General features: G+C 41.5%; 1 protein-coding gene across 1 annotated transcript in view; it reads right to left on the reverse strand.

Moving 5' to 3' along the window:
• MYO3B (myosin IIIB) overlaps positions 1-23,030 on the reverse strand; it is a 314,275-nt gene that overhangs the window by 131,589 nt on the left and 159,656 nt on the right. The window contains exon 23 of the mRNA XM_075001557.1: positions 2,429-2,508. Coding sequence (XP_074857658.1) covers positions 2,429-2,508 — 80 coding nt within the window. The remainder of the gene's footprint in view (positions 1-2,428; positions 2,509-23,030) is intronic.

Genomic DNA, 23,030 nt, shown 5'->3' on the forward strand with positions numbered 1-23,030 from the left:
GAAAAAATATGATTGTTTTTAAATATTCCTGTAAATAAAATGAAGTGTCACTGGTCAGGAAGTAAATTGTAAAACAGCTGCTGGGTTTTTGTGATGCACAGAAATATTATCACTGTCAGTTAATGAAATAGTTATTTAAGAGCTATTGTCAATACAGAACACAGAAGTGTTTGCCATTGGGGTAGGTATTAATTATCCTCTATAATGGTTTAGGTGCCCAGCATTTCTATGTCTCACCCAGCTGAATTGCCATTACTCAAAATACCAACTTCTTGGGATTTCACCAAAGGACACAAAGTTATTTTTCCAAGGTAGATATGGACAGTCAGTATATTTTTTCTCACACATCTCAATTATACTGTCAACACAGCTGTTCATATGAAAATCACACCAGAATTTGTGAATGAAAATACCAGGGTTACCAGTCACAAGCAGATTGTATTGCTCTATTACAGCTCAACAAAATTACACAAAACAACCAGCACATGGCTTGCATGGAGCATTAGCAACATTTTAGTGCTCACTTGTTCTGTGGCAGTTTACCATCTGCTCTGAACAGGTGGCACTGTATAAACTATGAACATTTGACCCAAATGATGCTGTTGTCAGCACATGGGCTATGCTTACTGGACTTCAGTGATCGTTCAGAGCTCAAGACGTCTCTTTTGAACTCTAAAAATAGTTGCAAAAGGTTCTCAATAAAGTAACTACGTATCTTACCTTGAGGAGGCATTTAGGAGACTGCATGCAAAATGTAAAGGAAACAAAGCACTAAGTAGTATTAGATCAAGACAACAAGATTTTATATTGGGGGAGAAATCAAAAGGAAAGATTGGATTTAGGATACAGATGATACAAAGGCAACTAAATTCCATTCAAGGTCTCTGTATAATTTTATAACCTGTCATGCTGCCCCTTGCCCAGAATTGTGTATGCTCCTGATATTAATAGAGAGAAAGATCTTGGTGTAGTATGGGATTTATTTTTAAGATGCCAGAGGAAAGACCCTTTAACATAACACGGGGCAAAAGTTCCATGAGCCCACATAACATCAAATGTTTTGGGAGGTCAGGTTATGATGTAAATATCAGTTTTCTGGCCAAAGTAGGAGGAATGTCCATGGGAGGGAGCAGGAAGAGTTTCAGCACATTTCAGCAAGTCAGCTGTTTTGAGCATTCCTATCTGAACCCTCCATGGGCAGCAGATAATGTAGGCAAGGGAAGGCACTACCTTCCCAAAATTGCCTACACTACCTGGCCACCTGGGAGGACTGGAGCCACAGCACATCAGCCTGGCTTCCCACTCACTGAGCCTGAGAAGGGATGAGGTTCAGTGCAGCAGTCTGGATCCCTGGCCTCCAGAGAGAGCTGGAGCCATAGCGTGCCACCCCAGCCCTCCAGGTGTCTAGGAAGGAACACATTGGGGTTGGAGGTGTCTGGTTCTGGGCAGAAGGGGTAGGGGTGGGGCCAGTGTTTGCCTTCCCCACCTGGGCCTTCACCCCCGCATCCATGAAGCTCTGGTTGTTTAAGCAAAGGAGATAAGGAAAAGTTGCTATTACCATTAATGTTCCCTTTAAGAGTTCTGAGGATGCAGTGAATGCACATGAGCGAGATCAGAAATGCAGGTGAGGTGCAGATTTCTATATCTTGTGCCTTATTTTAAGATCTCTTATCTTATTTTAAGATCTCTGTTACTACCAGTATTTATTAACAATGTGCTTTGTAGGCATACATAAGCAAATCAACAAAACTCAACTAGTAATATACCTAGCCAGCAGAATGATAGAATATACGACTTGCTGCATCATATGTGATTAATTGTAAGAAAATTAATGCATTACAATATTGCCGCAGTATTTACTTGATGAAATCTAGCAGCAAGTTATTGCACAGTATCCTTGTACGTTCCATTAAGAAGTGTATCTTTTCAGTGCTTCTACACTGGTGATCCATCACTTTCAAATGTGTTTGCCTTAAAGGCAGGCTAAAGCAGAAGAGTGGGTCAGATTTCCATTTTGCCCTTAATAACAGTGAATACTCCAACCCAATTAAACCTTTTCAGGCTCCAACTCCTTGAGTGAAATCCTGGCCACACAGAAGTCCATGGATGTTCTGGCATTGGCTTCAGTGGGGCCAAGACATCATCCTTAGTCCTTAAAATCTGTTGTCATCTATCAATTCTGCCATTCTTCTGATGGCATCTGTTAGTATTTACTGCACTCTTTTAATGGGGCGGTAACCAAAACCTGATAGTTATTCAGATGTAGGTGCGTATTTTCTGAAATAGAGCCAGACTGTCAACAGACATAAATCAGCCCGGTTGTGGATATACGGTAACTGATTATCTTGTCTATAGCTACACACTAATATCGGTTGACTTAAGTGCTTTCATTTTTTCAAATGCTCCCAGGCAGTATAATACTACTAACCTTGATGTGTCCAGCACTAAGCTGTGGAGGCAAAGACCTAGATGCTGCTGTCACTCTGGCTCTTGCCTGTGCCAAGTTGCCTGTTAAAGAGATGGAAACACAAATGGGAAAGACCAATTGCTATTTCGCTCAGAGGAGGGAAAATCTTGGAAAAAGATGACAAAGTAGTCTAAAAACGCTATGAGATATCACCACATCTGCCAAACTTGGCTCAACATAGATCCTCCACATCACGGAACATTCAGCAATGGAAGGGGTAACAAAAGAGAGGTACCAGGGAGCAGCGGTGATTTAAGAGGTAACAAGTCTGTCATCAGTCATAGTGTATCAAGTTGAAGAAAGCAGCAGCATCACTGAGGCATAATAGATCAATTGCTCGTAATCAATTTATCAGTGAATCATTCAAAGTTTGGGGGAGAGAGCTGAAATAAAGCCAGTGGGTCTTTGCCCAGGAAAGCTTATGCTCCAAAATATCTGTTAATCTATCAGGTACCACAGGACTTGTTTTTGAAGATGCAGACTAACTGGGCTACCTCTCCGATGCAGGCCCTAATGTGCTTAGATGGCATCTAAGATTGCAAACTAATGAAAGAGATGAGCAAATGATAAAACTAAAATCTCTCTTCTAACCTTTGGCCACAGAGGCCTGCTTAATCTTGAGTACTATTGTCTTTGGGGATTTTTAAAGACTGATTAGACATCCACACTGTTTTACTTTGGAGTCAATTGAATGACTTGTTTACATATTTTTAAAGTACAGTATGAATCAACCGAAACATTTCAGCCTATTTGCAGCATAACATGGGAGAGGAAGTGATGTGGACTGGGCACACATATGCAAAACACACCATATATTTTAAAAGTTTTAGCTAGTCTAGCACAAGATGTCCAAATGTTTTCTCTGGCTACATCTTCAGAGGCTAAACTGTGATTAATAGCATTGAAAGAACCCTTTGAAGCAGGATTGGTGACATCAAAGTCCTAATCCGTGGGTGGCAGGATTTTTATAATGAGTGGGAAGCATTTTAACACATTTCAAAGGATTTACAGCATGAATAAACAATAGGCCACTGCAGATGTACCACACACCTTCAGAAACATAAAACATAAATAAGTTTCCATTTTAATTTAAATGTAAATAAAGTGTTAACACTTCTCTCAGATGGTAAGTGCCTTGTTTGCATTAATGCCAGTACTTAGCATTTTGCTTTATAGAAGACTTGTAACACCAAACATTCTTTGGGGCTTTACTAAACTCTAGATAATTGGTAGGAAGTAAAATGGGGGGAAAAAAAGGGCAAAGACTATTTATTTAACAGCACTTATCTCACAAGGGAATTGAGAGAGTATATTACCCACATTAAACTGAAAAGGACCTTTGGCAGTCTATGTTCTCACTTCACTTCTAACAAGGAAACTGACAACCTTCTGAAAACAATCTGGGGACTGATACTGGACATTTGGAGCAATTCAAACCCTTTGGACAATTATTCACTCAAATATCTTTTTGTGTCAAATTCTTGGCATACTGGACTGTGACACAATGGCCGTGTCTACACTAGCCCCAAACTTCTAAGTTTACTAATGAAGCACTGAAATACATATTCAAGAGATTCATTAGCATGCAGGCAGCTGCGTCACTTCGAAATTGACGCGCCTCGCCGCTGTGCGGCTCGTCCCGACGGGGCTCCTTTTCAAAAGGACCCTGCCCACTTTGAAGTCCCCTTATTCCCATCTGCTCATGGGAATAAGGGGACTTCGAAGTAGGCAGGGTCCTTTAGGCCGTGTCTACAGGTGCACGCTACTTCGAAGTAGCAGCGCCAACTTCGAAATAGCGCCCGTCACGGCTGCACGTGTTGGGCACTATTTTGGAGTTGAAATCGACGTTAGGAGGCGAGACGTCGAAGTCGCTAACCCCATGAGGGGATGGGAATAGCGCCCTACTTCGAAGTTGAACATCAAAGTAGGGCACGTGTAGCCGATCCGCGTCCCGCAACATCGAAATAGCGGGGTCCGCCATGGTGGCCATCAGCTGAGGGGTTGAGAGACGCTCTCTCTCCAGCCCCTGCGGGGCTCTATGGTCACCGTGTGCAGCAGCCCTTAGCCCAGGGCTTCTGGCTGCTGCTGCTGCAGCTGGGGATCCATGCTGCATGCACAGGGTCTGCAGCCAGTTGTCGGCTCTGTGGATCTTGTGTTGTTTAGTGCAACTCTGTCTGGGAGGGGCCCTTTAAAGGAGCAGCTTGCTGTTGAGTCCGCCCTGTGACCCTGTCTGCAGCTGTTCCTGGCACCCTTATTTCGATGTGTGCTACTTTGGCGTGTAGACGTTCCCTCTCAGCGCCTATTTCGATGTGGTGCTGCCCAACGTCGAAGTTGAACGTCGACGTTGCCAGCCCTGGAGGACGTGTAGACGTTATTCATCAGAATAAGGTATTTCGATGTAGCGTGCACGTGTAGACGTAGCCTTAGAAAAGGAGCCCCGTTGGGATAAGCCGCGCCAATTTCGAAGTGCCGCGGCCGCCCACATGCTAATAAAGCGCGGAATATGTATTTCAGCGCTTCATTAGTAAACTTCAAAATGGCCATTTGCATGGCCATTTCAAAGTTTGGGGCTAGTGTAGACACGGCCAATATTGCACAAAATCATATGTCCTGACCAGCTGAAACAGAATGTATTGTTGTTTGACAAGCCAGATCACATCGTCCTGCATAAAATGTGTCAATGCTTTCAGAACACGTTTTGGACTCAATACAAAAAAGCAGTCCTGTAGCTTTTTAAAGACTAACTTCCAGATCTGAAGAGGTCGGTCTGTCCCACAAAAGCTCATCACCTAATAAATTATTTTGTTAGTCTCTAAAGTGCTACAGGACTGCTTTTTTGCTTTGTAAAGATACAGACTAACAGGGCTGCCTCTTGTTTTAGAAACTTTTCAGATGCTAACAAACATGAGACTGTTTTGAAAATCTGTCACAAAACTAAAGATAAAACATGGGCATTTTTTTCTCCTAATTGTAACAAAAGAGCTCAAGACAAGCTACTGAGATGGCAAGTCTCCTCCTGCTGAAAATATAATTTTAGTTATAAATGACTGGTGGTGTTGGAGCAAGAGGGAAGGGTTTTATAAGGCTTGAAAACATGGGAAAGTATTATTTGGTTTGGGGTTTTGGTTTTACAACAGCAATTCAGGTCCCATTGCTTTGAACTGGAGCTCTAGTCTCATTACACAAATGTAAAAGTTAAGCAACAGAAAGGAAAAGGAAAGGTAAGTTGGATTTGTTCAAAACTATTTTGGTTTTGTTTGCTTACATTAAAGCATATTAAACTATAATGGTTAATAAACATTTTGGATAAATGATTTTTAAAGGTTTAATTATGATTGTAGAAGTCACAGTCAACATCTCAGCTCCAGACATCCTCTAGTAAAATTCAGACTAAATCTGGTATTTCTCAAAAAAGGCAAAAAATAAGCGGAGAAAAAAAACCCTTTAAATAAAAGCAGACAACCTTCACACTCTTTACTTATTGTAAGGAAGAAAAAATGTAACAAGGCCAACTTTTTGTTTCCTTCCTTTGTTGGTCATGATTTTATTGATTGGTTATTTTCAATTTAGGAATTGGTTAGAGCTGCAAATTCTGGTCCAGATTTCAAACTTCCTCAAGTTCTATGGTATTAAACTCTGAGGATTTGGTTCCAACTCATCTCTCATATTTATCAAATATCATTTATGATGTATATGAAATTGCAGTGCATTTGGGTATTTTTCCAATGTGCAGATTAATTCCATTAAATATTAATCAAATACAACTTGATACCATTCCAAACATATTCTCTTTATAAGCAAATTTTTAAAAAAAATCTGTTTCAAAGGCCAGAAAACAACTATGACAATAGGACATCTTATTTGAGCTTTTAATAAAACAATCTCTCACTTTTACACAGTGCTTTTTATCAGTAAATTTCAAAATTATTTCTAAAGGAGGACACAGTATCATTATCCCCATTTTGAGGCTGGGAAAACTGAGGTACAGGGAGATGAATTGACTTGCCCAGGGTCATCCAGCAAGCTAGTGTCCATGCAAGGAAAAGAACACAGATTTCTCAAGTCCCACTCCACTACTCTCTGTATCAATTAGGCTATCTCACAGAGTGCTTGCAAAGATTATTGGGTCACCTGCTATTATTATTGATTGCGTTATCTATCTCTGAAAATGAACACATGGAAATTTGTTTTAAAACTCTGGGAAATCAGTTAAGGACTGTAGCTTAAGGTCAGGTTATTTGGTTTTGAAGAGAATTTCAAATGACTTAATTTACCCTGTAAGAAACAAGCTTATCTGCTATTTGCTACAAGGAGAAACACTTTTCTCAAAACAGAGAGATTTTACTCCTAACACTACTGTAAGGCTGACACTGTAGTCTTAACTATTTGCTATTACTATGGAATTCAATTAGATATTTTCCTTGAAATGAATTGATTTAACTGAATATTAATAATTTTCCATATAGCTTCAGAGGACTGAAACATAAGTCTGTGTGTTCTGTCTAAAAGAAACTCTGAATCCTCTCCAAGTTGTATTTATACACGTAGAAGATATGATTCCTTCATAATGATTACTGTCCTCTTTGCTTGCTTCCCTCTTTATTACCTCTGGGACCAATAAACTCTTATTTTGTTACTGCCTCTTTAGGCTAGTGGTGTATGTATATGAGTTTTCCAAGAAATTGCACTGGCTGCTGCTGATGTTTAACATCAACAAAAAGTTAGTTTATAATAAATAATTCAAGCATTTATCATGTCCAATCACAGAATGTATGATTTTGTCTAAATACTGTGCGGCTGAAAGACCGGCAAAAACAGAAAAAAGATTCATACAGATTGATTTGCTGCCTCTTTCATACAGCTGATTTTACTTACTTTTACTGGTAATAGTAATTCTAGGCCAAAAATCAGCTCTCCTTTTTACTGTTAGGAATTCTTATTTTGGACTTTATTTTGCATTTCAAATGAGTTCCTATATAATTATTACACAATGGGGAGTAGCTTTGTTCAAATTGAAAGAAAGTTCTTGTCCGAATTTTCCAAGCCAAATACAAAATAATGCTTTAAATAAAGGTTTGCAATCCAACAAACTCAAACTCAAGTTCAGGAAAAAAACTCTCTCATTTATTTCTCTATACCTTTAAAACTAAGAAACAGAACAAATCTTATTTGAACATCCTTCCATATAATAAGGTGCTAGAGAAAAATGAATATGAGGCTTATTTCTTGATCAGTAAATATTAGAAGCTGGGCTCCCTGCATTTGATTTTTATTTACAAGGCCATTTCTTACTTTACACACCAAAATAATTAAATTTTATTCCACTTTATGAAGCATATCAGTACTTGAAGCATATAAGTTTTTAGATAATATCAGAGCCTGTTGAAACATCCCATGTGTTCCTGGAAAGGATGAAGTGATTAAAAGACAGCTCCGTTTCTTTTAGAAGTCCAGCTTCCCCCACATAATGTGTCAGACAGTCAAGAGGAAACCCCAGTATCTGCAGGGCCAGATGTGTTTAAATAAAATATTGCCTGCATTAAAACAAAGGCCATAAAATGGGGAAAATCAAAGAAACAAAAATAATATATTTTTTCTATACTACCAACATGGATGTTTACTACAGAGCAAAGTAATTAAAGAGGAAGTACTGCCTAGCGGTTACATAAGAACAGCTCTGTTGGGTCAGATCAGTGGTCCACCTAGCCTAGCAGTCTGTCTTCTGACAGTGACTAATGTCAAGTTCTTCAGAGGGAATGAACAGAAAAGGCAATCATCCAGTCATCCATTCCCTGTTGTCCACTCCCAGCTTCTGGCAAAATACAGGACAACATCCCTAGTCCTGCAAACATGCATGTGCTTTAATTTAATTTCCGTGGGACTACTCACATGAATAATAAGATCCTCCTGCATTGGTGTTTGAGAGAGGCTTGGTGTGACCTTGCGGGAGTCACTTAACCTCTCTATTCTCAGTTGTCCCTTATGCACAAAAGAGCTAGTAATGCCTCTAGGGTTTAGGTAGGCTTTATTCATTAATGTTTGCAAAGTGCTTTTAGAGGCTTCTGTAGAAGGTGCTGGAGTCATGCAAAGAGTTGCATTATTATATTTCAGCCCAGAGAGTGGATGCTTATTCAAGCGCCTTTTGTCAGAAACTGTGCTGGAAATTTCATAAGTACAGATTTTCCTTTAAATACCCTCTTCAGCGCTGGCTCATTTCAATCATGTAAAAAGGCAAGACTGGCAAAATACTTTTTCTGAGTCCTAGTTCCCCCTAATATCAAGAAGCAAAGGCTTTGGAAAACAGTTATAAAATATTCACTATCAGTTAACAAACCACAAAAATGAACATGGTTTTCTTTTTTCAGGTTCGTTGGTGGGAGTGCTATTTAGTTTTTGGAAAGGTAGAGACCTCACAGGACTCCTGGGTTCCAGTCTCAGCTCTGGCACTGACTCATTACATGATCCTGATGAGTTGTTCATTTTGCATGATCGCCATTTTTTCCCAAGTGTACCGTATTTAGCTGCCTCAAAGAGGTCATGTTGCTTAACCAAAGTTTGTAAGTATTTTACTATTCTGCGATGGCAAGTGTTACAAGAAATACCTAAATAAATATTAATAAGCATTGCAATAATCATTTGGGTCAGTTCTAATTTGATTTGAAATGCTTCATCTGTTCCTTTTAAAAGGGGCACGAGTAACACTGTTTTTTTACTATTAATTATACGTACTTTCGGAAATGAAATGGACTCAGAAAAAAGCATCTTAATGACAATGTCACCATACCTATATAGAGCATACAAGGAACATTACTGAAATGTACAGCTGCCATAGGACACTGCACACACTCTTATCTTCATCTATTTTATTAATTTAATTCTTGCTTCTGTAGGTAAGGAAGAGGCCCTTTAAATATCAAGTAATACAATATAGTTGGGGATAGTAAAATGTATTCATATTTTATTGACACAGCTTCTAATCACAGCTAAGCACTTGCATCCAGAAAGAGGAATAGAGTCAGATCATGTCTTTGACATACAGAGATTTTTTTTCTGCTGTTCCTTTTAGTGCATTTTATCTAGCCAAAGGAAGTTGACTGCTTACCTCCATAATGCATTTTCATCTTCTGCTACTGTAAGGCTAAGCTTCTCTGAGCTAGACTATAACTGAATACATACCTTTTTATACTAGGTGGTAATTTGAATTTGGTCACTGACTATCAAAACTCGTTTGAGTCACTGAAGCCACTTAAATTAATCTTTCTGCAGTAAAATAGCTGACAATCCAATTTTCATGTATATTACACATTTTACATAGGAATATAATACTTATATAAATAATATATAGAGAGAATAGAATTGTGCACACACATGCATGTGCATGTCTCAGATGCTATACTGGAAAATACGTTCTCCTTTCTGCCCAAAATAAATTCAGTCTTGTTGAAGTCCCTAGAAGTAAATAGAGACCCTTAACTGTTTTGCAAAATTAGAAATGTGCAGCGAGAACAGAAACCATGATACTTTAGTAACAGAGAGGGAGCTGTGCTGGTCTATATGCTATCAAAACAAAAAAGCAGTCAAGTAGCATTTTAAAGACTAAGAAAATAATTTATTAGGTGAGCTTTCGTGGGACAGACCCACTTCTTCAGATCATAGCCATACCAGAACAGACTCAATATTTAAGGTATAGAGAACCAAAAACAGTAATCAAAGTTGACAAATCAGAAAAAAATTATCAAGGTGAGCAAATTGGAGAGCAGAGGGGCAAATTCTCTGGAACACTATAGGGGCTCTTTGGCATACTTGGCTTAATCTAATTCTTGACTTCCTCCCCTCCCTCTGCTGTCTGATTTGCTCACCTTGATAATTTTTTTCTGATTTGTCAACTTTGATTACCGTTTTTGATTCTCTGCACCTTAAATATTGAGTCTGTTCTGGTCTGGCTATGGTCTGAAGAAGTGGGTCTGTCCCACGGAAGCTCACCTAATACATTATTTTGTTAGTTTTTAAAGTGCTACTTGACTGCTTTTTGTTTTCATGATATTTTAGCAACAGTAGTGTGTAGGTATCGACATATGCACATACAGCTCCAAAATTATTACAATGTCTACATGTAAATGCTTCTTTAGATAAATAAAAACGCCACAAGCCTTTAATATCTTTGATTCTCATTTACACAAAGATCTCTTTACATTGCTCTGGTAGCACAGAGGGTTTACAAGTGGCTGTAAATAAAAATTACACTCACTTCAAAATGTCCTTCCACTGCCGATGTGGTCTAAAAGACCCTGAGCGAAAATAAGAATTAGGCCCTGGATGCTTCCTTGTGTAGACTTCCATAGACTTGGGCAAGTCACTTAAGCACTCTCTGCCTCAGTTCCCTGTCTTTAAAATGGGGATAATTGCACTGCCATGCCTTGCAGAGGTGATGCAATGATAAATACATTAGAGATTGGGAAGCATTCTGAAATCTATTGATGAAAAGCACTATATGAGAGCTGGTTGTTATAATTATTCATCAGTGACCAGGCCAGAAACATGCCGCTTCCATGAGAAGCTGCATAGAATTCTAGGGAGTAACCCAACCACCATGCCTGGACCACCCCCATTACTTCGCTTGGGCTCCTAGATAAAGGGAAATTTTCACTGTCCCAGCCAAGTGGGCAGGGAAGGGGAAGACCCCATGGTCACCAAGAGAGCCAGGCACATGCAGTGACCGCTATTATGATGGCCCCTAGGTCTCCTTTCCCCAACACCTCCTTGCAGCATGCACAAACACAAAAACTGCTTTTGCAATCATAGGCATGAAAGCATGTCCCAAATCTGTGCCTTAACATGGCTGGAAGTGAACTGTGTCAAGAAGGTCCCTCAAGATCTCTGTGTAGTACCTGCTGCACAGAGGATGCATAAAAGACAAAGTTTGTCCTTGAAGGGAATACATGTCTATTGTCTTTCACAGAGGCTCATTCATGAGATTCCTTTGTGTGTTGTTAAACTTATCTACAGTAAATGTATCTCCTTAACATCTGGCTTTCATTTATGCTTTGTGGCAGTGTGCTCAGCTAAGGCTCTTTGACCACAGGTCACCACCTCCCCGATTAGACTGGCACAGCTCCACAGGAGAAAACCAATGCAGAAATATATGTTCGTAGAGCACATGGAAGCCATCCACATGGACAGGGCACAGTTAAATGCATGGAGGAGAACCACATTGAAGGAGAGGCAGGCTGACTGGGAAGAATGAAGAGTGGAGCTGAGGTGAGAAGAGAACGCAAAGAATGTGAACTGGAGAACCAGAGGGAGATGTTTCAGCTGATGAAACAGCAAACAGAGCTCCTGCGGTCCCTGGTACAGGAGCACAGAGCCCCACTGCAGCCCATGATGAACCACATGTCATTCTAACCACCCTGCACCCCCTCAGCATTCCAGAATGCAATGGGAAGTCAAGGGCAGCCTTGCATTCCACTCCCAGGGATGCTTCTGAGAGCAGAAGGCTGACATTCTCACACCTGTGATGGCAAAATGCCCTTGCTTATCCACCCCCAAAGCCCCTGCCACGAACTCCTTTAGCGTCCCCTGAATAAAAATGATTAAGCTAAACAAACCCCAGCATCTTAATTGCTTTTGTCGCACAAGGCGGGAGGCTTACGGGCTGTATAAGCAAGCTTCCATCATTCCAGTGGGGGACCTGTGTAAGAGCAACAGATATGACTGTCATGTTGCTCTCTGGTCATTCATGAACCTGTTTTTCAAAGCCTCCCTGATTAGCAGTGCCCCTCACTGTGCTTTCCTTATTGCGTTGGTGTCTGGCTGCTCATAATTACCGGCCAGGTGATTTGCCTCTGCCCTCCAGCCTGGCAGGAGATTTCCCCCACTTTCTCTCACATAAATTATGAAGCACACAGCAGTCTGCCATCATGAGGGGAATGCTGCCTTCACTGAGATGTAACTGAGCCAGGAGGCTCCTGAACCCGGCTTTAAATGGCTAAAGGCACATTCTGCTACCACTCTGCACTTTTTTCAGTCTGTGGTTGAACTGCTCCTTACTGCAGTCTACGCTGCCTGTGTATGGCTTCATGAGCCATGGGAGCAAGGGGTAAGCTGAGTCACCCAGAATCACTATTGGCATCTCTACAGCTCCAAGGATAGTTTTCTGGTCTGGGAAGAAAGTCCCACTCTGCAACTTTCGAAACAGACTAGTCTTCCTACACATGTGCCCATTATGCACCTTTCCTGACCATCCAACATTGATATTGGTGAAACAATCCTTGTGATCCACGAACGCCTGCAACACCATAGAGAAGTACCCGTCATGGTTTATGTATTCTGGGGCAAGGTAGTCTGGTGCCGAGATAGGGATGCGTGTTCCATTTATCACCCCACTGCAGTTAGGGAATCCCATCGCAGCAAATCTGTCCACTATATCCTGCACATTTCCCAGAGTCCTGGGCTTTCATGGCAGAAGGGTATTGATTGCTTTGGCTACCTGCATAACAGTAGCCCCCACTGTGGACTTGCCCACTGACCCATAGCTGTCTGGCATTGCAAGCTTTCACAGATCTATTGCCACACACTTCTCAACCTTGGTGGTGCTGGTAAGAATAGAATACAGATGTTGTGATTTCCTCCCTTGGGCTCAACAATCCTTCCTGATGTAAAACAGTACAGCAACTTGAAACAAGTCTATTCTACAGTACTCTAATGACACAACTACATTATTTTAGGTCATTAATTTAGCAACTGTTGGCTTTGGGAACTGGGGGAGTTTGTTTTGCTTGTTTGTTTTCTGAATTGGGGCATCCCTGTTTTAAAGCTTTACCTTCCCACTTGAATGCTTCCCAGTCATATCATCTCTATTAAGGAATACACTAAAAGACTGAATGTGAGAGGCAGAGGCAGAGAGACAGTTTCCTCCCATTCAAAAAAAAGCTAATTAGGAACCCAAAGTTAAATGTCAAGCTGATATAAACAGAAGGTAGCAGGAAGGGCAGGATAAATTAGTAAATGAAATAACCTGTTGTTTGCCATTAAAAAATTAACAAGTAGAGTTGGTCAGAAAGTACAATTTCCATTCTGCAGGGTATTTTGCCATTTCACATTTGTTTTCATTCTGAGGAGGATCAACCCCTCAAAAAATAGAAATTTCCCGAAGAATGGGAATTCCAAAACATTTCAACTTGGAGCCATTGTTTATTCTGATTCAATAATGTTGAGACATGATAGTACAAAATATGAAATACAACACAATATTTAATACAATATATACATGTTTACCTGAAATAAAAAACAGTGAAAAAGTCAGTGGCTGGGCTTCAGACCCAAGCTTTGGTTTTCTGTGCTGGTCCCCAGTAAGTCTAATGCTGCCCTCCTGGGCAGACCCCCCCTCCCAATCTGTTCCTGGTCCTAACTGAGCTAACTAACCAGTTCTTATAGTATCCCTTTACCTAATTAGTAATAACTACTAGAAATAGTATTCTCATTTTATTGCTAGAGAAACAAACTAGGTGCCTGAGTTAACATCTAACTTTAAGCAGGAGCAGGATTTGAAGGCTAAGGGAACACTTTCCTATGAATGACTCCCTAAAGTTCACCAGAGCCTGAATCTTCCTCCCACTGAACTCAATGCAACGTTCCCAGTAAGTTAATTGGCGAAGCTCAGTCACGAAGCACATCAGAAACAGAGACAATACGAAGTGAGGGGTTCTTTCTCCCATGCTCAGTCCGCTGAAATGCTGTTCTCTCTCCTGTGTCAGCACTGAGCATTACGTTGTTTGCAAGCACCTTTTACTAGACTAGCAGTGGTTCCTTTTCATAGGTCATTTCAATTATTATTTAATCTGATCGCTAGTGCTTTATTTTTTTAAAAAGTACAAAAACCAAAAAAACCAACACCCCCCACACCCCTAAGGAGCAACACCTGAGTAAAACTTTGAAAAGGAAGCAAAACGGGAGTGCAAGAGCACAGGACTAATTAGATCAATCTAAACATTAAAGATGCCTCAGATAATCACCTCCACTTATAAGTGCATCCAAATATTGGTCCCCATTAACCAGCAGGCAAGTAAAAATCTTGCTACTCGCACTTCTGTAATCCATAAAAATCCCATGTCACATCTTGCTATGTGCTCTCCCAAACCACTCTCCTAACAAAAGAATTTCCCAGGATAATATTTCAGCACTGGCCACAACGACAGACTGCTTCTGTGACATTTCCTGAAGCACTGCCTCCCAGAGTCCACTTTTCATGATTTTATTGTGGCTCTCACAGTATTTGATGCTTTTCTTGAGGCTCTAGCTCCTGGCAAAGTGAAGACCTCCAAATTCTTTTTAAAACAAACAAACAAGCTGCAAAACGTGTACTTGAAAGGCTCTGACTCAGGAAGAGAAATTAACTCAGAAATGTATTATTTTAAAATCTCACTGTTTGGAAGCTATTCAACATGATTTTGTGGGGGACTGATTCATGATTTCTGAACGCTTGGGACTGGCAATCCCAAATGGAAATAATACCAAATTGCGCAAGCGTGGTAGTCTAGTATTATTGTTCCTATTCACTGATCTTCACAATGAAAATACCTCCAGAAATGCTTACCCATAGCTCTTTTGAAAATTTGTCCTATAATGCATGAGTCAGGAAAAGTAAAATTTATGAGCTAAGGCACCTTAGAAACTACCAGGAGGTTGCCATCTGATGGCAGTACTGCATTGTATTGTCTCTTTCTTAGTTCCAAATTTTCCTTAGAGAGATTTCCCAGACATGGGAATTCAGTCTTCAGAGACAGCAGTCACCCCCTTTGTGTTTTCAGTTTAGTCCTACAGACAACTATAGAGCCCGGCGCAAGATGCAGAAGACCCATTTTTTAACTCTATGAATTCAAAAAAAAGGGCTATTAATTCTTACCAAATTGTGTCTGTAGTGTAACTCAAATGATTGTTCTTTTGTATGTCTGTACGTTGGTATATTTTATTTCATGTTCCCGAAATCATAAAAGCATTAATTTCTGATAGAATATAATAGGGAAATTATTTTATTCTCCCTCTACACTTAATGGAGCAAATACCCAGCTCTCTTGCTATTTTTTGACATCGCTTATTGAATCATTGCTACCCATTGCTGGTGCTGATGAATTCGAAACTCTCATAAACCAGCCAAAAGAAACAAAACTTGTTAACGAACACAAAAACAGTGACGTTACTTCAAAAGACCACTGACCTTTGCAGCTTGTTGTATGGTGAAATAGCAGTGAAGGTGGTGGACCTTGTTAAAACAAAGTATAAAATCAGAGCACAACAGCATCACCATCATACAAAACACTGACATGGATCAAGAAACAAAATCTAACACAGACCTGGAAGTTAGTTTGTGATAAGACACTTCGGCTGTTAGTTCCAGTAAATACGAGCTGAATGATTTAGAGACATTTGGATTTGCTAGCACATTCATCGTCAAGGTAAGTTGTTACTACCTTGTAGGTACTACTTGAACATTCCCCCTTGCTTTATGTGGGGTACCAAATCATATGACAGCCTTAGACTGAGTCTACACTATGTGCTAAATTTGATATTTAATAAATTTGAATATTTACTCTCAAGATTATGAATTTGCATTGTGTTTACAAAGCTTCTTGAAACTCGATCCACTTTGTTTCCATGTTGAATTGCCATGTCCCCATTGCCCCAGGCAAGTTTGACAGCATGAGCATTGCATTGTGGGTACCTATCCCACAGTGCCTTAACCCTGGTTGCTTGTGGGTGTTTCATGTTGGAATCCCAGAATTCCAAGCACTGTCCCAGAATTCACTGCATCATACACCGCGCAAAAAAACCCTGGAGATTGCGCCATTTCCTGCTGTGGCATTCCAGCACAAGCATGGATCCACGAACACTCCAACTCATAGCACAGATTGTTTCGGCAACCACAGCGTCTGTCACATAATTTGTCCTTCAATTCCAAAGTTCAGTGACGCTTGGCTATCCTAATGGTGCTGCTGCTGCTTATGATGATGAAGATGGTTTGGAAGAGCAAATCTCCCAACTGCAGTCCCAGAGCTCAGAACTGCTGGCTTCCCTGAATGCATTGCTGACAGTGGAGTGGTCGTTTTGGACTCGTGAGTCCAGCACACACTGGTGGGATCACATTGTTTTGGAATCCTGGGACAACAAGCAGTGGGTGCAGAAATTTCGCATATATGAGTCCACCTTTGTGGAACTTTGTGATGCGCTGGCTGAAGGACAGCAACACCAAAAATGAGGCACGCTTTAATGGTACAGAAGCAAGTAGCAATCGCACTGTGAAAGTTTCCAATGACTGACAAATCAGTGGCAAATCAGTTCAGGGTGGGCAGATCTACAGTGGAGTCCGTGGTGATGGAGGTGGCCAATGCAATCTGTCAGCATCTCCTCAGGAAGACTGTGACTTTGGGAGATGTACAGACCATAGTGTATGGCTTTCCTATCTGCAATGGGGCAATAGATGGCATGCACAGCCCCATTATGGCCCCGGCCCACCTGGCCTCAGAGTATATATAACCCGAAAGGGGTACTTCTCCATGGTGATGCAGGGGTAGGTAGATCACAGCCACACATCTGCGGTGGACGAGGGGGTATCACTGGCCAGCTGTGCCTTCATCGGCACTCCCCTCCCCTAACCCACCCAGTTCGCTCAGGCATGCCTCTGCTGTGGACTATCACTGGGCATCTGTGCCTTCAGCGACACTCGCCCTCCCTTCCCCCACCGATTTTGATTTGTGTCCCGCCCGCACTCCTGCAGGACAAGAAATCACACCAAGCTCAAAGGAATGATTTTATTTTGGGGGTAGCAGATGTTTAAGTGGCCAGGAAAAGAAGCCTTCTCAAGGGTGCTTGAATAGCTTTTTGCAGTGGCCCTTGAGGCGGAAGCGGCAGGGTAGCCTTGCCCACCCTCCCCGTGTGTGGGAACTAAGACGACAGGGGGTGGGCACCCTCTCCTCAGGGGCCTCCAACCTGCAGATATCAGCTGCTGCACTGCTGGGCTGGGAGTCCCTCTGCAGCTGCAGCAGGGACCGCAGGACCTCCAGTAATGGCTGTTCTGAGCTTTGCTGCAACCTCAATCTACTTTGCCGCAGCTTCACTCATCTTTGCCACTTGCAGCTACTGGAGGTCAAGCGTTCTGTCATTGAACTGTACGTGAGTGTGACACCACTCAGTTGTACTGTGATGCCACTGAGCAGTGACTTTTCTCAGCTTTGTGTGCTCTGCCTCAGTCTTTTCCATATGCTGGAGGATCAGATCTTGTTTGTATTTCTTGTGTCTTCATTTTTTCTTTGGAATGCTGGGCCCTGCATCTGGAAAATGAAGGTCAGAATTAAGATACAATTCACATAATGTGCTTTGAAGTACAATGGATGGGTCTTTCTGTGTACTGTCGCTGAAAGTATATTTTGAAGTACACATGGGTTATTAAGGATGGGACAGTAAGTGTGCAATTCACAATACATCACTTGCCATCACTTATCCAGCACATTGCTTTGTGGACATGGTAAGCTATAAGTAATTGTCCTCTTTTGGGGGAAAGGGGATGTCTACAAAGCAGGGGAAGCCTCCAGGTGTCCTGGATGGGTGTCCTGTGGCAGTGAAAAATGGACAACTGCGGGGATTGGGGGGATGGGGTTTCAATGTACACTAGAAGTAATGCAAAGAAAAAAAATAATCCAAAGAAAGTCTGAATGTAAAGGGACATGGGAGGGGAAAAGCACAGCAAAGGAATACCCCACAGGGAGGGCTTGAGGGATTCCTGAAAACTGAAAACAAATGGTGCTTGGAAAGGGACATGGTAGGAGAAACGCCCAGCGCAGCCTGGCAGCTGCATGGAGCCAGGGAGTCCTGGAAAATGAAAAGAAATGCTGGGAGAAGGTGCAATGGGAGGGGAAATGCCCAGCAGAGCCTGGCAGCCTCAGGGTGCCAGGGGTCCTGGAAAATGCAAAGAAATTCTAGAAAAGAAATGCTGGGGGAAAGGGACATAGGATGGGAAAAGCCCAGCAGAGTCTGGCAGCTGCGTGGCATGGGGGAGTCCTAGAAAAGGAAAAGAAATGCTTGGGGGAAAGGGACATGGGATGGGGAAAGCCCAGGAGAGCCTGGCAGCTGCATGGTGCAGGGGAGTCCTGAAAAAGGAAAAGAAATGCTGGTTGGAAAGGGACACTTGCAGGGGAAGCCTCGCAGAGCCTGCAAACCGCATTGTGGGGTGGGGAATGGAGCATTCACTGGCTGCTGCAGGCAAACGTAAAGGGGCAGGAAACAGGTTAAAACAAAAACCCAGATGCAAATTCCCATGCTTCTGCAGGTTGCCAAAGACGACATCAGCTTCCTAAAACTAATAGACATGGAGAAAGAACAGCTACTCCTGCTGTGTGACCAAAAGCCTGAAGAATTTGCTAAAACATGGTGTGTTGCCATGACACCAGATCACTATCTGGTTGCCTGGCGTGGCAAGGTGTGCTACCGTAGAAGCCACAATAAGTAAGGCCTGCCCAAGAACCTTGTGAAAAAAATACAAGAGTGCCTGGATGAGGCCTTCGAGGAGATCTTCTAAAAGGAGACATGCTCCATCCCAAGAAACATTAACATGCTGTTCTGAGGGGCACAGAACCACAGCTAGCAAACCTGTACCAATACACACCCCTATAGCTATACCCACCCCACAACCCAGTTCTAGCACGCAGAATAAATACTCACCCAAACTGATTGCTCTGGGAGCTCTGGGACCAGCGTGGAGGGGCCCGGCATGGAGGAGCCAGTTCCAGATCAATGGTGAAGTACTCTGGTCTGTCTAGAATAACTTCTCCCTCTGTCCCCTGCTCATTGCTTCTTTCCTCCTCCCCATTGCCCTCTTCCTCTGGGCCACCCTGCTCCTCCAGGCTCACCCTGAACTCCATACCAGGGCCTCCACAAGTGTTGTAATTCAGTTCAGGCTTTGTGGTGGGATTGCTCCCCGTAAGCATGTGCAGCTGTTGATAATAGCGGCAGGTCCATGGAGCTGCTCCTGACCACTTGTTGGCTTCCCAGACTTTTTGATAGGCCTGCTGGAGTTCTTTAACCTTCACCCGGCACTGCACAGAGTCCTGGGAGTAACCTTGGGCTGCCATCTCGCGCGCCATCTGATCATAGATCGTCACATATCTCTTGGCCACCTGAAGTCTCTTGGCTACCGATTGGTCTTCCCAAATGGCAATAAATCCAGAATCTCCTAGTGGGTCCAAGCTGGGGCTCTCTTGTGAACCTGAGAAGTGCTAGTCAGCTCCCTACTCTGAGTGCTCATGATTGCAGTATAGGGCTAGTGATAATTGCTACTGAGGCAGTGCGATGGCAACCAATGTGGTGCAAGGCAATGGGCAAAAGAGATTTTTCCATAAGGGGCGCCCTTACATTTGCAGGGCTGGGCTGCTAAATTCAAATTCAAATTCAACCAAAACTGTGCAGGCTTACTCTAACCTTCTTCCTGCACACCTGACACCAGTGCACAATGAAGCAACCATATTTGGAGGGTCACCATGTAGCTTTGTAGGATACATACGGGACACTTCTGGAGGCTGACAAATTTGAACTAAGGACATGGGCCTTCCACACTAGCCTTGATTCGAAATTTTAAATTCGAATTTGACACTATACCCATCCTGTAAGATCAGTACTTTGTAATCGGTAATTATAATTCAATAAATCGAGTTAACAGGATTAAGAGCGAAGACCGTCACATTTTAATATCGAGCTAATGCCTTGAAATTCAATTTTATCTTGTAGTGTAGATGCAGCCTTAGAATTATTTGGGATGAGCTCAGGGCCTTCTGTGAGGTGACAAGTACCCTCAATTCCATTTGCCACCAGAGCGTTCAGTGCCTCACGGCTAGCTTCTAATAAATTCACTTTTAAAATAATCAATGTACCTTAATTATTGCGTACTCTATCTATGCCAAGTGACATTTTAAAATCGTAAGATGTGATGTTAGAAGTCAGGCTGGCTGGATAACAACTACCATTCCATTTTGTGGAAATTTTTGAGGTTTCCTCATTTACGTTCATTTAACCACTGTAAGAAAACCGAGACCTTTTCGATCTTTTATGAAAATGAAAACAAACCAAGTAACAAACAAGAAACCCAACAATGAGTATGACTCTAGAATAGCCACAAGTTCACTGATTAAGGCATTCCCCTGGAATACAGGAGACCCCAGTTCAGATCCCTGTTCGTCCTGATTTGGGGCAAGGACTTTACAGTGTGGCACTCTGATATCTCTGGCAAATTACCTAGTAATCAGTCTATTAGTTGTTCCGGGGTGAGTCAGTCTCTCTCCTGGACCTGAGAAAGCTTCCCAATAAAGTCTTTATTCAAACAAACGTTGCACGGAAACATACTGATTTTGACAAAAGAGCATTCTTCGTCAGGAAAAAAAAGTCATTAAAATGTTTCGATTAGCTCTTGTAGTTGGAATTATTAAAAAGTGAAAGGAACATCTTCTCTAAGCTCTTGAGAAGGCAGTAAACAAAACAAAGTTCCTCCCAGATTTTGTTTATTAGGACTCACCTTTTATGAGGTGACACAATTAAACCTTCATCTGTGTCTTCAGGTACTTAAAGCCAGATTCTGCCATCTTTATGCAAGCTGATGAGTAATTTATTCTGCTAGCACTCACCCTGAAGTCAGTTGACTCCTTGTGCAGTAAGATAATATTGAATGAGCGAGAAGCTAGCAGGATCTGTCCCAGAATAACAACTGTAATGCTTACTGCCATGGGTAATTTCAGTGATTTTATTTCACTTTCACTCTTGGTTTCAGTGGAATTACTGAAAATAGTGACAATTATATCTCGCTTTGTGTATTATCATGATTGGACCCTTACCTGTGATTCTGAAAGAGGGTTCTGTCCCTAGCTAAGCTCCATTTTTATGATTATCCCAGATGGCCTATATGGGTGATATACTCTGGATCCTACTTTTATTGAATCTCACTATAAGCATCAGTGTATTGGCAACTATTTTGTGACACAAATCCTGGGATATGAGGAAAAGCCTCCAAGAGAGGAAGCATGGAACTGTCTAGAGTGGAACAGGGAACCTAAATAAAATGTAATCAAACACCCGAACTCTAAAGCTCAGTTAAGCGACATTTAATTTAGTTTACTGATGTCCCACATCTGCAACACAGTAAAGTTCACAATTGTTACTGTGCACAGCTGTGGTTTAAAGCTTCTCTTTGCACACAATACACTGGCAGCAAAGCAAAAACAATTAATTTTTATAAGCTTTTAACATATGGATCAGACAGTCAGAAGTAGGAAAGCCTCTGTGTTCTAAAAAGAAAATATATAGCTTCTATTAACTTGACCCAAATTCTTAGAAAATGTAAGTTCTGATTCATCTTTAAGTAGAGAGATTACAATTATAATGGCTTTGTTTTGATTCATTTGTTTTATAGTGCCTGCAGTTATCTTTTAGTAAGGAAAATAGATGACATAAAAGTCCCATTATAAATAGATTTTATTATGAGATAAATTCATAAATTGTAAAATGTTTGGAGTCTTTTGTTCTATTGTGATCTGTGGAATTAAAAGAAAAAAAAACCCTCTTAGCCTAAATGGAAACTCTTTTCAGTTCAGTGCATAAACATGATGTACACCAAGCCAACGGCTCAGTTCTGCAAACACTTATCACCAGGCAAAATGCTTGTACTCGGTGAGATTACACAATAATAAGCAGAACAGGTAAAATCTTGGCTTCACTGACATCTATGGCAAAACTCCCATTTACTTCAATGGATCCAGGATTTCACTCTCTGTTCAGCAGTAACAGGATGGAAGGACTGGAATACAAAAGAATCTAGTTATTTTTCACTATATGACTGTTCAGTAAGTACCATTTGCTGTCAAAAACACCTTATATTCAGAAACTAGGTTTACACTGGGAAATAGCCAAGTTAAATGGTAACTGAAAATATGTATAAAAAATCCTTGTGCAACATTATGGTATGTTTGAATTTAATGCGGCGTCATTTGGAGCAGATGTCAGCTTTTAAGGTGATCTCCAGAGGAGAGGATTGTGTTTATACTCTTGCTTAGGATTCTTTAGGACAGGTAAAGAAAGCTGTCCTTTTTGCACCTCTTTCATTGGTGCACATTGGTGCACCTTCCTGAGCTTTCCTTTTTGAAATTTCCAGGCTTGTTTTTTACTTTTGTTTTGTTTTTGTATATGAGACATACCAGGTTCATCTGCTCTTTTTCTGTTGGAGGACTATAGGGATGAATGGAGAACTCGTGAGGTTAAGGTAACAAAAAAGACTGAAAGTTAAATGCTGGGGTGGGGAAGAGCTCTTCAGGTGAGTGGTTTGTAAATAATTTGCTTTTCTAAAGAAGTCTTTAAATCAGATGGCAGATGTAATTTTTTGTGTGTGAATGATTCAACATCCCGCCATAGTGACCCAAAGGTTGAGGTAATTATTCTCATCCCATTCTCCAGTTGACCAATAGTCCACTAGCAAAAGCAAAGATGATAAAACATAATATTCCTGGCAGATGAAATCCAGCCACCATGGAGTTCA

Source organism: Carettochelys insculpta, chromosome 8 (assembly GCF_033958435.1).
Source record: "Carettochelys insculpta isolate YL-2023 chromosome 8, ASM3395843v1, whole genome shotgun sequence".
NCBI lineage: Eukaryota > Metazoa > Chordata > Testudines > Carettochelyidae > Carettochelys > Carettochelys insculpta.